At 43.4% G+C, this 15813-nt stretch overlaps 1 protein-coding gene across 6 annotated transcripts in view; it reads right to left on the bottom strand.

Annotated features, from left to right (window-relative positions):
- Nucleotides 1–388: 388 nt before the first annotated feature.
- The window catches only part of Sema5a (semaphorin 5A), a 438077-nt gene continuing 422652 nt past the window's right edge, over nt 389–15813 (bottom strand). For all 6 annotated transcript variants that reach the window (XM_085676576.2, XM_048457013.3, XM_085676579.2 and 3 more), the window contains 4 exons: nt 14997–15152; nt 13683–13730; nt 9764–9975; nt 389–7602 (listed from right to left, as the gene is read on the bottom strand). In XM_085676576.2, the coding sequence (XP_085532702.1) occupies nt 7483–7602; nt 9764–9975; nt 13683–13730; nt 14997–15152 (536 nt within the window). In that variant the 3' untranslated portion in view covers nt 389–7482. The remainder of the gene's footprint in view (nt 7603–9763; nt 9976–13682; nt 13731–14996; nt 15153–15813) is intronic.

Genomic DNA, 15813 nt, shown 5'->3' with positions numbered 1-15813 from the left:
TGTTTATGCTGACTGTATTTCACTCAGGAAAAACCTTGTTAGGCAGCAGCGAGTAGCATCTGAAGGGCTCTAGGGAGGATGAGCCAACCACCGGATACATCCATCACAGTCAACACCTGATTCCCACCCCTTAGACAGAGAACTGTGTTGGCGTTCCTCACCACACAGCTCATACTGACCACAGGAACAGTCATAACAGTTGGTTAGCACGTCTGTGTGAGTCTGTGTGGTTCTGCTCTGTGCTGCAGACAAGAGGCCTGAGAAGCAGGCCACACAAGTATGCTGTGCAGGTTCCCCCAGCAGGTCACCCACACCTCTCTTCTGGTGAAATGTGGTGCTCCCAAAGCCTTACCACAATGTAGGAGACCGGAAAGAAAGATGTCACTAATTGTTTCCTAAATGGCAGTTTATTTCAATACTCACATACAACGGAAGGAGGCAAACTATTTACACAAAACGTCAAGTACAAAAAATATAATACAATTTATCTGTACATAATTATGATTCTCTTAGTTTCCATAAAATGTTGGCAGAGAGATGACGAGCAGGGTTGGGAGGGGCTTCTAGGAAGGAAATACTATGCTCTTGGCAATACGCAGGACCATTTTATGACTTCATTGCTAAGAGATGAAGAAGGTGGAGACATAGATACTGGGACTGAGCCTAGGGCGGTGACACAAGGTGACATTTCCACTGCTGTAATAAGAGTAAGTTTCACCTTAGTAATATGTTTGGTTAGACAGGTGTGAGTTGGTTTTGGCTGATTTTTGGGACATTCATAATTGGTTCAGTAACAGACAGAATGAGTTCCCTGCCTGGGTTGACACAATTAGGGTCTTAAATTGATTTCTGCAAACAAGATCTCTGCCAGGTGTCATTAAGCAACAATTGGAGGCAAGGATGGCCAGCTCTGAGGGAGAACATAAACTAGTGTGTCCGTGAGTGAAACAAAGAGACTATGACTGCAGGAAACTTCCTGTCTGTGCCCGTGTCTACTGAGAGTCCAGGGGAAATGCCGACAGCCAAACAGAAGGACTGAGTAGTGTGGGTTGTCCATCGTCTGAGGGAGAAAACAGCCACCAGCCAGGTGCGTCGCCACCAGACCCAAGTGGTGTTTTCTCAGGGAACTGATGGAGAAATGCAGACCGACTTCACTCTTGAAATGGCTCTGTAGTAACTAACATAGACTGCCTTTGACGTTTAAATCCTAAGACCTGTAACAGTCTGCAAGTTTACCAAAGGCTGAAGTTGGCCGAGAAGAAATTGCCATGAATGGGAAATGAGACAATCCCAAACAGTTTTGTTTGGTTTTACAGATCAGGCAAGGGGGCATAGCAGGCGCAAAGTCGATCAAGTCGGGTAGCACAGGCTTTGGTGACACATTTGCAGAATCTTACACTGGGACAAGCTGGTGCGTCTTATTGACAGATGAGGTGAGCATCATGGGGAGTCAGGGGCCGGAGGCCACCACTGTGCATGCTTTTCAGATCTCGAAACTGGATGACAGTCCCCAGTCACCGTGTAGGAGATAAGCGGTCAACTTGACATAGAAGACACGGCTAACATTTTAAACCCAAGTGGAAAGTATCAGGTTCATTAAATTTTTGAGCAGTTCTGATATTAGAGTTGGAAATGAAAACAGCCCATGTAACATTGCTGTTGGTTCCCTTCCACACTGTGGCCCTGCTGGTCACCTGTAGCTGTTCGCCTGATCCTGTGACTCTCCTGAAGAGCACAGGAAACAAACGTGACTTCTACATACACCGAGTGAGTGCACTTTCCTACCACAGGACAGGATCTGGCAGGTTTCCATAAAGATTTAAAAACTAAAGCAATGGTTTTCTTGCAGGCTGGTATAGGGTCGCCTCATCTGGGCACCCCCCTTGATCCTATTCAGAGAGCAAAACCACACCGGGACATAAGACTTTTCTCTCTTATTTTCTGTTCCTGAGTTCAAAGAGACACACAAGAGTACTTTTCCTCAAAGTGTACACAACCAAGCCCTTGGCTTCTGAGTGGAACAATCGATATCCAGGAGGAACAGCACAGAGGTTTTAAAAGGCACTGGCGACCTTGGAAGGAAAGCCAGTCAGCCAATCAGCTGCAGATAACAGGCCTCCTTTAGTGTCCTGACGGAAGCACAGCTTCTGTTTACCAGAGCCAAGGCTTGGCTTGCTTTCTGCTTGTATTTATCTAACATTGGAATCATCCAGTATTAAATTACCAAGAAACTGGAAAAGATAAGGATTATGGCTGACCTACTGGCCTTAGGTTCTTGACTGATTATGAGGGGTTGGGAATTTTCCTGCCGGGCTTACATGTTAGTGATTTCCATCTCCCATTTTCTCTTTCTAATCCAATAGTACCCTTGAATAGTTTAGTTACCTGTACAATGTCCCACCAGGAAAGCATGCCTGCGTGGGGGCAGAGTTGCTATAGCTGTGGTCATGGAGAATAAGCTTAGATGGTGGAATGTCAGCTTTCAGTGAGATCACGTTTTGGGGCTGGGTTCTCATTATGAACTATACCAATTGTAACAGCTTCAGATTTGGTGTTAAGGAGGCGGCACAGTCTTTGCAATATGAACTATTCAAAGGACGCGTTTCCATCCCTGATGCTCCAATAACATGGATCAACATTCTGATAATGCAACATTACAGTGTAAATGCAACTTCAATGTAAGCTCATGAGGAAGAGTGAGTTTTGCAAGTTCTGTCAATAGTTCAACATTGTATGTTATCTACAGGGTTTCGGTTTCCCAAAGAAACAGCGGCAAACTGGAAAGCAACACATTTCCTTTTTTTCATGAGACTCTCCTCAGATACAACCTGAAGGCCTTAGCTTGCTATTTATAGAGCTTTGAAATCTCCTTCCATCATTTTAATTAATGATAACAATAACAAATGAAAAGATAAGCTAGAGAGATAGATGATCCCTGGGCTCTGAGCATTAATCTCTCACACAATATTTTCTGGGCTGCATCTTTTAGGTCAATGAGACCATTAACTTAGGTTTTCCCATTTCACATGCATTTCTCAAAGAAGCGGAGTACTCACTATGTCCTTTAGTATTTGATAATAGATAATATCAAATACCCATGGCTAGTAGCAGGTTTTAAAATATTGACAATGATGTATCAACATAAATCTCTATATGCTCCATAAAGTTCTAAAGGTGTAGGAATGTACCGATGAGCTCAGCATGTCTAATACCATCTTTGGACTCTAGGAGAACAGAGACTTTGCAAAGGCTACTGTTCTGAGACCTCCATGGAAAGTAATTTCTGGGGCTCTGAGACCCAGGCTTAAACTGCCACTTGAAAAAGAGGTTGATCTGATGCTGACAGAGTTCATTATATTGCCCACTGGTAAATGGTGTCTTGTATTTCTGGTTGAGGTTCCCAAACTATCATTTGAGATGGTAGTGCTGAACTTAGTGGACCCCAAAGTGTGACTTAAAACATGAAAGACTCACTGAAGAGTCTAGGATACCTCAAAGTTAAGAAAGTTCATGTCTCTGTAGAACAATTGATGAGGAATTTTGGCTTAGCCTATTGAGGAACTATTTGTGGCTTATTCTAAATGCAAGAAAATTCAGCAACGAAACATGAGGGTATATGTGAATTCATATGCCAGCAGACTGTATTTTGACAAAATGACCAAATGCAAACCTAATGCGTGTTTAGAATAACATCGTTTTAGGCATTCTATCACACAATAACATGACTCTTAAGGGGAATCCTCTTTGATGAAAAATTGTCCACAGTATTGAAAGCAAGAGTCATGTGGGAGATTTGCTGGCACGGGTGTCAGAGTTGGCCATTTCCATCCCTTTATAGATAAGTAAGGAGGCAACAATGCCCTTGACTAAGACTCATGCACTCAGGAAGTATGATTATAGAAGAGTCCAAATGTCAGGATCACAGTATCTGGTTGTGGGCCAGCTCCCTGCCAGGGCCTATGCAGCATATTCAATAGAGAGTGACATAACCTTCGCCTTTGCATCTCACATGCCATACCTGTTTCTTTTTTTATTGATTTTTATTGAGCTCTACATTTTTCTCTGCTCCCGTTTCCTTATTCTTCAGTATCAACTGTGAGTCAATAGCGTCCCCACTGGACTATGTGAATTGGTCCTTCTTAGTGACAGAAGCATCTCAGCTGCAGACATTTACTGCTTATGACTTGTCTTCAATTCCTTTAGTGTCTCTGAAATTCCACTATGGGCATAAGAAACTGACTTCACTTCCATCAAAGTCAATGTTAATTCTAAGAAGAATCTACTTTCATGTGTGTTTTGATGTATCCAACAGGACCAGAGATGCTTGGGTACCATGAGTAAGTTTTAAGAGGCAGTGCCATAAACATGCCTAGCTTGAGTTGGGAAGTTTTGAAGAAAAAGCCTAGAACTATGATGACAGAGGCTTGTGTGTGTGTGTGTGTGTGTGTGTGTGTGTGTGTGTGTGTAGCATAGTTTCACCAAATGTCCCAGAGTTCCTTAGAACTCACTGAGTTAACTTCAGTCAGTGGTGACAGAGCCCTCAGTTCCAAAAAAGTCCCCAGGGTATTTGCAAATGTCTAAGACTGTGCTGTGTGCAAAGATTCTATTCTTCTTTCTGCAGAATGTCAGCACTTAGCAGGATTGATGATGGTCTAATCAGAGGGAGGACCATAAACAACATCGGAACCAACTTCCAAAGTATGTAAGCATGCAACTGAAGCCAGATTCTTAACGAAAACCAGCCGAACTTGAACCCTAACGATAGAAAATAGGTTGATTAATGTCATTTGACAACAGGTTCGGCCAGATGTGGCTTAAAAATATGAATTCTTCCATGTGTTTCTCGCATCGAAGGTCAAAAGGAAGCAAGGAAAGAATGAAGGAATTAAGGAAGGCAAGAAGGGCTGGAGGGAGAGATGCAGCAGAGAGGAGGGAAGGAAACGAGAAAGCCAGTCTGGAATTTAAACTATGACCCACAGGTTGCCGCCTAATCCCAAACAAACAGTCCCAGGTAGAGCAGATCTACTCTGACAAGGAGGTTCCAAAGTGGATGGCATATCCTCTGCACATGTGTGATAGGCTAATGAGAGTCTGGAAAATGGCATTCAGCAGTAGAGTTCCAGAAAAATAGTCATGGGGAGATGAAAACAGAATACAGCCCATGGTGTTCCTAAGCAATTCTTCCAACTGTTTGGCCAAATCAGAGCAGAGGCCTGGTGTTGGGGGGTAGAGATTTGAATAGAGAACAGGGGAGCCAAACACGAGGCCTTAGAAAGTCATTACTAATGTCAGAAGACTGTCTTCTTTTGAATATGAGAATTCTGGGGTAGGGTTGCTATATCAAATGGATGAAGACCAGATTGGAGTTCACTTAGAAAGCATTTCCTATCAAGTTTAGCGACAAGTTCTTGAAATATTTGCAACATCCTTCCCAGGGGAAAGAAAATGACCTTTCAAGCTAGGGAAATATTCAAGAAGCGAGCTTATTTTTAAAACAAGAAAATTTAGTGCTATACCAAGAGGATTTATTCTTTTCTTAAAAGAAAGTAATGAGATGAATTCAGGCATCGAATGAAATCCACCCTAGAGACAACAAATAAATCACCCTACACATCTATCTGTTGAGTGTGGATTTTAAAAACGTGTGTGCAACGGAGGCTGCATCCGCTGTAGAAGTGCGAGAAATGCCACACAGCGTCCCACTGGGATTTTCCCATCTGCCATTTCTTTGCAACCTGACACATCTAAGTCCCAGAGCTCATCTGCTGCCTTAATTTCAATCTTAACATTGAGTTATGTCTGAAAAATGTGTTTATATGAGACTAATTTGTGATTAAACATAGATTCTTTTTTTGAGGAACATTTTCTGAGATTGCTTTTTTATATTTGATAGGGGAAAACACACTCATAAAACCCTGTAATCTCTCCTCCCCGTGCTATACATTTGCATAGACATGAAAGTTTATTCTCTCGTAAGAACACATATGAATGCCTACTCGGGTCTTTGCCATAGTGACCAGGGGCACAAACTATTTTGTCTTTGCTTTTCAAAAGCATTAAATCAATACCCATATACTCTGTATCAGCTGTTAATAAGCCTCCTTTACTCCTCTGAGGACCTTGGGAATGGTCTTACAACAGTCCCCGATGACTGAGAGCAGAGGGGTCACTAGAGGCCCGTAACTAGTGCCTGTCACCTCTCAAGGTACATCTTGACCACTACTGCCTCGGGGCAGAAGTGGGACCAGCTAGGCTGGATGCACAGGAAGATAGCACTGATGTAAAGATGCCAGCGCCTCTGCTTCCTCCAGACTGGGGACAACAGGGACGAACAAGGGGACCATGGAACTGGATTGTCAGTCCAGTGTGATGGTGCTGAGGTCCAGGGGGAACAGCTTTAGACACCTTTAATGCTCTTGATAGGGGCCCATTGATGTACATTAAACACATCAAAGATGTTGAATACAAAAAAATGTTTGTCAATAAACATCAGTTCACTCAACACTGCATAACACGGAAAAATAAAGAGAGGCTTTCCATTACAGTTTGGTACTTTCAATGTTTTCCATAACTGGCATCATAATGCTGAAGAATTTTTTCGCAGGGAGGGAGAGAGGGGCATGGTGTCTACCCCAATGCTAAGACTGGCTCTTCGGCACATTCCCACTGCCCAGGCAGGTGGGCCTGCAGGCCTATAGCATGGCAAGGAGCTCCCTGGAATGACACGGAATCCGGAAGTCAGAGTAAGGCTAGTTTCGCTGCAAACTGCAGAACACTGCTGTGTGTCTTGCTGTCTGTTCTCTGTTTCATGTGTTCGCTGCACAGTGATGACAGTCAGTTTCCCAGACCACAGCAAGGGGTCTCAAGGGGTCTCAGTGGACCACAACTCGACAGGTCCAGGGCAGGCAGAATCCCTGGTCTTTCCTGGGCAGGAATCACTCCAAGTGCAAGCAAGCTCTTTCCAAGAACCCACAGAGTAACCCAGGTTGGGAGAGTTGGCCATAGTCATATCTTCATTCTTTGAATTAACAATGGACCTTGTGAGGGAAGGGATCTCACAGACAAAGTGCCTGGCTTTTTGTTGTTTGTTTGTTTGTTTTCAAGTTAAAACATCATGAAGCCCTACACTCGAAAGCATGAAGATGCTACATTTCTGAAGACACTTTCTAACGTGGTTGGCACATTTACGAAATTAAACTCATGAAACAAGAGACCAGTTAGAGTCTGGGAGCAGCACAATGCGAAACTTCACAGCATGGCTCACTTAGCAACAATCAAATGTTTGCTGTGGACCAGACGGCCTCAACCCGACACGGAGGTGCCTCAGGGTGTGCGTCTTTTGTAGCGATGGGAAAGTCCTGACTTGAAATGCACTTGAAATGGATCCACACTTCATCTCTGAAGCCTCAGAAATAAGGGCAGTCATGGAGCACGGCTTTGAGAAGCAGAGCGTTTCCAAGGAGCCAGAAGCGTTAAGAGCTGCTAGTACTCGTCATAATTGTTGAGATCTGTAAAGTAGGCATTGGAATAGGTCTTCCCAGTGAGATGGGGGCTGAAGTATTTGTTTCTCTCCTCTAGGATCAAGTTGTTTTTGTTAAATGCCTGTAAAATATGTTTGAAAAGATTTAGAGCATTCAGTAAGTGATGTTTCCAATAGAATAAAATCGGGAGATGCTGGGCTGAACTGGAGCTCTCTCTGAAGGCTCTATTAGTTTGGAAAGTGTCTGCTCATTTACTGGCTCCTCAGCTCATTTGCCTCAAGGAAGACTTGGCTAATAATGGTCGGATGTCTTCAGAAGTATCTGGCCTACTTTAGCACTTTAATCAGGAAGGAACTGAGGGAGACAGGACCAGAAATCCAAAGTCGGAATTTCTAGAAAACCTCTAAGACTCATGCAAATTTATAGACACTGACAATTATTTTCCATACATGGGGATACACTAATATGTGTCTAGACTTCCATAAAGAGCTACATTTAATGTGTTATTTTTACAAATTCTTTGAGAAATTTATAAATTTATTTTAATTATATTCACATTCCATCCCTTTCTATTCTCCTCTCAGACCCATTCATACTTCCCAAGCCCTCACCTTAATATCACATTTTTAATTGTTTAAACAGATAATCCAGTGGCCACAGTTTATGCTGTCTATATACCCGTGGGTGTGGGGCCATCCGCTGGAGTATGGAGGATGGTCACACCCTTAGAGAAATCAGTCTTCCTCCCCCCCAGAGCTCATCAGCTTTTATCAAGACTTTATAGAACTTCTCTAAGCAAGGGTATCTGACTCAAACACCTGAGTCAATTTTCAGTCTGCGCTCATTACAAGGTGTCCACTGTGCCCATCTGTGGCACAGATGCCCCCCATTGACAGTCATTAATGGCACATGCAACGTCAAAGAGATAAATTATACATATTCTGTTTTTTATAAATTATGGATTTCATTGTATTCTTTTTCAAAGACTTTACTTTGGAAAATTGTATAAAATTAAAAACTGACACAATGAAGTATGTTATCTGTTCTCCCATTTCCCACCCTAACTCCTCTCACATCACCCCAACATTTCTCTCTCCTAGCTTTATGTTTGATTTTTAATAACCGACTATGTCTGGTTAACACTGTCCATATGCTCACGGATGTGGGAATGTCCATGGGAGCATGAAAAACCCACCATGGACCATATCCTCAGTAAAGAGTGATTCTCTCTTCCACACCAACAACCCACTACCAGTTGCTCCTCAGGACAAGGTAGGACCCTGAGATCATCTACGCCCTATCTATGCCATGATCTCGTGCAGGTAGGCACAGACGATTACGGCAGATAGCCACATGGCAGCCAGAAGACATTATTTTGCAGTATTTCTCCCTGTCCTCCGCCCCATGCCAGAACGATCCCTGATCCTTCATGTGGTGCATGACACATATTCTTATAAAAGAGGATGTTCCAAAGTTAGCTTTCATGGCAGGGAGCGAGGTTATGCCAATGTTCACTAAATAGGTTATGGGAAACAACTAACTCAACAGGACACAGAAGCCTAGTCAGTCTTTGCCTAGGAGACGTCCCTTCGTGAGTGGAGACGATAACAGAAGATGGTGCAGCAGATGAAGCCCCTGAGTCTTTAAAGGCAAACACCGGCTTCTCGTACAAACACGGGAAGAACAGAAGCTATTGTGCTGACTCTTGAGGAAGGTCATCGAAACCTCAGAACGACATAGAGCTATGAACTATCATATCCATTTTATAAAGCAGGACACTGAGGACGAAGGAAACTCAGGTCTTCCTGAGATAGACATGGACACCTGAGTGTCATAATGTGGACTTTATATCACTGCTCATTTCATTTGGCTCTAGGCTGGAGGTTTTTGCTGGAAGACCTCTCTTCAAAGACCAAAAAGCACATATGAGGCATAACTGGACATGGTTCAAGACTTTCTATTCCCAGAATTTTATATATCATTGCTTTTGTTTTCAAACTCTTATTTCCATTAAGGGTAGGCAAATGAGAAAAACGAATCTCCAAAGACTCTCCGCCTCCAAGAGTATCCAGCCATATACTTGTAGACTTCCTACAACTACCACAGTGGATCTCCCAACACCTACAGACTATCCACACTCCCCAGTGATCACCCAAAGGTCTGGGGTACCCCGACTCTGTCCATCACCAGTACTGCCACCACTGAACCTTGCTGGCAGCCGCAGCACCACCTAGCTGCCTTTGTGGCCTACCTGGCTATAGCCGTCAGTGCCCATTCCTTACCTTGATGGCCTCCACTGAATCATATTTCTCCAGTTTGTTGATATGGTTGGTTATGCTGCTGTTGAGAGCAGCAGGGGAGACAGGGTGGATGACAGTTGCATCATGGGACTGCTGCTGGTACCGCTGGCAGTAGGTGTAGACGAGCAGGGTAAGGAGGCAGCCGAGGATAGAACTGCTGAGTCCCACGGCCATCATGTGGAACATGTTGAACTCTGTGAAACAAGGCCAGTGTCATACTGTGCCTAGGAAGAACATGCTACCAGATCCTCAAAATGCCCGACTGAAAGGAAAGATGAACGGAGGTGCTGCGTACTCCAAGGTACAGATGTCACAGTAGCTTTGTTCTTGGAAATGTCAGGGCCATGTAAAAACGTCTCCACACTGAGCAACCTAGTTCAATTTGTGTTCTTATGGATTACAATCATTTCCTCAAATGCCTTGAACATTGTTAGGATTATATCTGAAACACATTTGCTTTCCTCTGGAGGTCCCAGAGAGCCTTCAAGAACACAGTGACCCCTGGCCTGTGGGTTTCCTGTTGGTGTGTCTATCGACCTTACCAGACTGAGCATCCATCTATCCAACATGGCTGCAGCCTACGAAGGGAGAATTCACTTGGGGCTCTCAGTTGCTCTACTCCTATAAGCCAGGCTGTTTCTTACTCCCTGTTTTATTTTATTCAAATTGTTTCCTATTTACATGAATTCTGCTATTAATAGTATTTTTGTAGATACAAATTTTGTTCAATAAGAGAAATTTTTGAGGATTACAAAGGAAATGGAAGTCACTCTTCTTTCTCTAGTTTTGGCTGTGTCTTTCTAGAGATGACGCACAGACTTATTCTCTCCCTCCTTCCCTCCCTCCCTCCCTCTCTCCCTACCTCCCTTCTTCTCTCCCTCCATCTCTCTAATTTGTATGTTAGCCTGTGGACCACTTTTTCTAACTTGCATTTAGTGATCTTATAAAAAGTGTCTTACTCTAAGAAATAAAGGATTTGTGCTAAAGGTACTCAATATAATCTTGAAGCTGGACATGAATAATTCTCTTTTCACTCATTGTTGTCTATTTAATAGGCATTAATTCTCTTTGAATTTTTTCACAAGTTATGAGTAACAGATATTTAAAAGGTGAGCTGCAACGATGGGTCTAGAGAACAGGAAAGGTTTGATTGGCATCCTGGCAATGCATCAAGAGCTACGGAATGCCTAAGAAACAACCATCTGGAAACCTCCATATTTGTTGGGAAAACACTGCTGTTGAAGTTCTCAACCTTCCTGCAGGGCTCAGAGCAGAGATAAATGAGAGTCATGTGAGGCAGCAGGTAGCCTCCTTTCTCCTACCCTGTACTGGGCCTTGAGGATTAACTTTGTTCAGGTAATTAACCTCACATTCCCAAAGCTCAGGGAGCATCCATAGGACCCCCTCGCTGTCTCCCCGTGTGTTACCAGGAAATGCAATGTCATCCAGTGGTTTTCTACAGTCTGTCAACTTCAGAGCCAAGAGGGAGAGTGGTGGAGCTACTGAGCTCAGTGTGGACATGGAGTGACATCCTTCACTGTAGAGGAAGCCCTTGGGAGTACTAGCAGAGACAAGCAGATCTGTCTGCAATCTCCAGGACCTGAGATGTTTATAACTGACCCCTCACTGACCCTCCACCTCTCTCTGTGCTCTGTGCCTGGTTCATGACACTTACAACTCAGCAGAAGCTCCACCTTAGCACCAGGCCAGCTCTGACACTTGTCAAAAGATCACTTGCTAATCTTTACCAATGGACACTAGAACCAGGGTCTTAAGGTTCTATTAGAATCCCAGGTCAAGAAACCCAGGGGAAGCTGAGCATCAGAATATGAGACATGCCATCAGGGCCTGACCTATGTGAAGCTGAACATCACAATTTGAGAGATACCATCAGGGCCTGAGCTGTGTGACACATGGTAGAAGCTGGAGATCTCTCACATGCCCTCTGATTCAGAGTTTTCTCCTGTCCCGTGCATCTGTCTCCTCCTGGACATGATTCTAAGAATGCCGATCCCTGAAAGACTGACCTCCTTCCCTGGGTTCACCGTCAGCAATGATCAATGTACACTCATAAATGCACCGAGTCTCTGAACAGATAGTGACATTTCTACCACAGAAGCACTACTGGCTGGATAACCTACTGAGAACATTCTACAAGACTGTCTGACAACTGAGAGACGAATCATCTCAATTCTTCACTCCTAGCTTATTTGTTCAATGGTAAGATCGTAGAGGGAGGTTACAAGCCTCGGGTGTTTCCTGCTTTTTCATAGAGACCATGATGGTACAGGGCTCTCATCATGTGACTATGGCATAAAGCATTCTGCACCCTTTCCACCAACAAACACTGGAATTATGCTATTTTTACTGCAGATGGAGGCTGCAGTGGTGATAAGTAAGGCTGATTTCTCTTGCGCTCTTGTGTTTCTCTATTTTAGCTATGAGGACGCCCCTGAGTCAGTGCCACACACTGATAAAAATACTTCCTACTGCACTGATAACTCATATTTCATTGCTGCATATGGAAGATGTACAATGGTCTCCGTATGCAGATGTGTGTCATTAGTCATATAAATTATTCCTGCAGGTGCCCGGGGAAGTTGTGGCCAGCTGACATCTTTATGACAAGATTATTCAGTCTTTGTGTCTCCTGAAACTAAAAATAGCTAAGCTGAAAGATTTCCATAGGAGCACATTCCCTGCAAAGGGAAAAATAGTGCCTACTAAATCTCCCGGGGTTCTGTACACTGTCGCTCCTCCTTAAATATATGCATTGTCTTTTTAACATTTACTTTTTGTGTGTGTGTGCGCGTGTGTGTGTGCGTGTGTGTGTGTGTGTGTGTGTCTATGTCTGTGTGCATGTGTGCATGCTCATACATATGTGCAGGTAGCATGGCATGTATATGGAGGTCAAACAACAACTTCAGAAGTCAGTTTTCTTTTTTCACTACACAGGACCTTGAGATGGAGGTCAGGTCATTAGTCTTGGTGGAAGACATGTTCTCCTACTAATTCTGCTATTAACTTATTTTTTCTTGGTTTTTGAACAATAAAGCTAGAATAGAGATCAAACACCCAGTTGGTTCAGTTGAATAGCTTTCTGTACAACATTTGATTGATTTGTAATCAATAGAGATAAGACATCTACGTTTCTCTATACTTGCAAACATTCATGCTATATAATCAGCTATGCTAAACCCATCAGCTATAGCCTGAGATCCTGATGCTGACCAAGAGTATGACCCAGACATGGCTGCTGCAGAATCTTCCCATGCATCTCCCAGGGATCTACTGGGTCCCCTTTCTTGGGATGTTTTCAGTGTAAAACCCCTGCTGCATTCATTTGCCAGGATGCTATCCTTGAATCCCCTACTCATGACCTGTCTGGATCTGAGCCCTATATCATTGAGTTCCATCATTCTTACCCAGACAATGCAGATTAAAATGGATGCTTAGGATTTTTTTTAGCACAATGGCCAATATAAAATCTCCGAAAACTGTTATTCTTCACTTATATGACAGCAAAATGTGACGAGCTGACTGCTTTGGCTCAATATGATGACAGCATCACTAGAGAGGCTAGCTCTGGACAGGACCAGTGCTCAAGGAGTTGAGAGGTCTTAGCACATGTCCTAAGCCTCCCATCTAGGATCAGAAATTACTGATGTCCAAAACCTGTCCCACACAGGCAGCTGGAGATGGTGGCAGCTTTGTGAGATGCTGATAGGACACATCTGGCTCTAGAAGCATTTAGTGGTGTGTCTGCATATCATGACCCATCTACTCAGGGACTTCGCTGTCCAGCCCCCGCATATCCAACAGCAGAGCACCCTGGGAAAAGAGAGGTTTCAGTATGTCTGAGTTCCATCAAGAGCTCGCTCTACTGAGAAGGAGAACTCACCTCCACACCTTTTCTCTCCCACACTACTGGATCTCGCCACAGACACTTCTGGAAAAACAGAAAATGCAATCACTATGTACAAATGAGTTGGGAGAACAGTTCATATCCATGCTTCATTTACAAACACTAATGATTTTGAGTTCAATATGAATCTAAGGTTCAAAAGCTTCGTTAATTATCAAAAGCATTGACTGTTTCTTTGTTTTAGTAAACCTGAGGTGGATTTGGCTTTGTTACCCTGAGCAGGAGGGTATGGTATTCAGTACCAAAGAAGAAAATGCCACGGTTCCTCAGACTTGAAACAAGCACAAGTATTGATTTCTGCTATGGCATGTCCCATCCTAGGGAACCCCGATCACGTTGTCCTGTATTGTTTCTCTAGTGTTGCATTCTTTATGAACTCAAAGCTGAACCATGAGCTCAAGGAAAACTCTACTCCAATGCCAAGGTACCTCCTTCCTGTGCCACGTGTGAAACTGACAAGCAGGACATGAAGGAAATGGCAGTCTTCTGAGTGTGGTGACACTCCAGGGGCTTGGAAACACCAGACTCTCCCACAGGGATTTTTTCCATCAGACAACAAAGACTGAAAGTATGCTGAACACAAAGTAGCATCGCTTGTAGCTTGTATGTGACTGAGACACCTTCTAAGGGTAATGCTAAAGCTAACAGTTCTGTGTAAAAAGAAACGAATAAAATGTGCTTCTATAATTTAATCCCATTATTTCTTCCCACTAGTTTGGTCTTGGCTTTAGTCCCCACAGATGAAGGGAGGTTGTATTAAGGGCTTTATACATAAGCAGAATATCACCGTACAGGGTCATTGTAATAACTGATGGTCCCCTGTGATAACTAAATGTTGATTCCTCATTTTAAAAAAGGCTGTAGCAAGAGGAACCTGTAACCTGTTTTTCAAGGCAATATTAATGACAGGCATCCATGTTCCCTAGTATATTGAGAGTTACGTGAAGACAATGACCACGTTCACTGTGCAGACACACACAAAACATTGCCATGGTAAAGTATTTATGCTGATATTAAAACAAGCAATCAGTTTTTAGTTTTTGTAGTGAAATCCTCATGCTCCATTAGCATCAATAAATTATATAAGACATTGTGCTAAATTCCAGTCTAAATCTGCAGTTACGTGTGAATCTATATTCCAGTCACCTTGAAACCACAACAGTAGACAGAATCATTTTCAATTCAACAAAGGCAGCCTCAAAGAGCAGATAAAAGACTGACCCAATGGGTCATTTCCTCTCTGGATATTGGAATGACTCTGTTGACACTGATAAACATCTCTGCCCTTACCTGGGATGAAATTAGAGTCAAACACACATGGCCGGCTCTCTGTGGTGTTTCCGGAACACTGGCTGCCCACAGGAAACAGAAGAACACACTGCCGAGCACGGACTTGGACGCCGGAGGCATCACACGCAGACCAGTCGGACCACTCCGACCAGCTCTCTACAGAGACCAGGAGAGGGGGAGAGGCAGGGTTACCTGATGACAGCCACCAATCACGGTCAAGTCACACTGGACTTTGGGCATTCACACTGTGTTTTTAATGACTCTATGCATAAATAAGATGTGGCCATAACTTTGTGCCAATCCAGTAAATAAATCCACACAAGGATGAGTAAAAGTGCTAAAAATTTCAATCAGATATAATGTATTTAAAGTAAGTGTTCCAAGTCCCGTATCATTTCAATTCTATGAACAATTTTATTTAACAGTCAGTAAGCCAGTTCTTGAGACAAACAGGACATCTGGAGTCAGAAATCATCAGTGCTGACGCCTACAGAGCCAGCCCCCCTACAAAGAGACCCTCAGATTATAGCCCTGGTTCCCGAATGGAAGCTTAAAGCACCTTTCTTCTGCATCAAAACCAACTCTGCAAAGTCACCTAAGGTGGGCCAGTCAGGAGAGCTCGTTTCACATAAAACCTACTGAGAGGAATGAAGTCAGTTCCCACAGCCTTTGTCAGGACCAAAGGATGAGCAATGACAGAATGCTTCTGCCTGAAGGTGGATAAATTATTGGAATACTTTTCAATCCACTCAGGTGTACAGATATTCAGAAATAGGGATAAGACTCATATATTGAGTTAAGGTATGAACTCTCATTA

Source organism: Myodes glareolus, chromosome 15 (genome assembly GCF_982192425.1).
Source record: "Myodes glareolus chromosome 15, mMyoGla1.1, whole genome shotgun sequence".
NCBI classification, from domain to species: domain Eukaryota; kingdom Metazoa; phylum Chordata; class Mammalia; order Rodentia; family Cricetidae; genus Myodes; species Myodes glareolus.
Note: the sequence above shows the minus strand (reverse complement) of the source record. Positions and strands in the feature narration are given on the sequence as shown.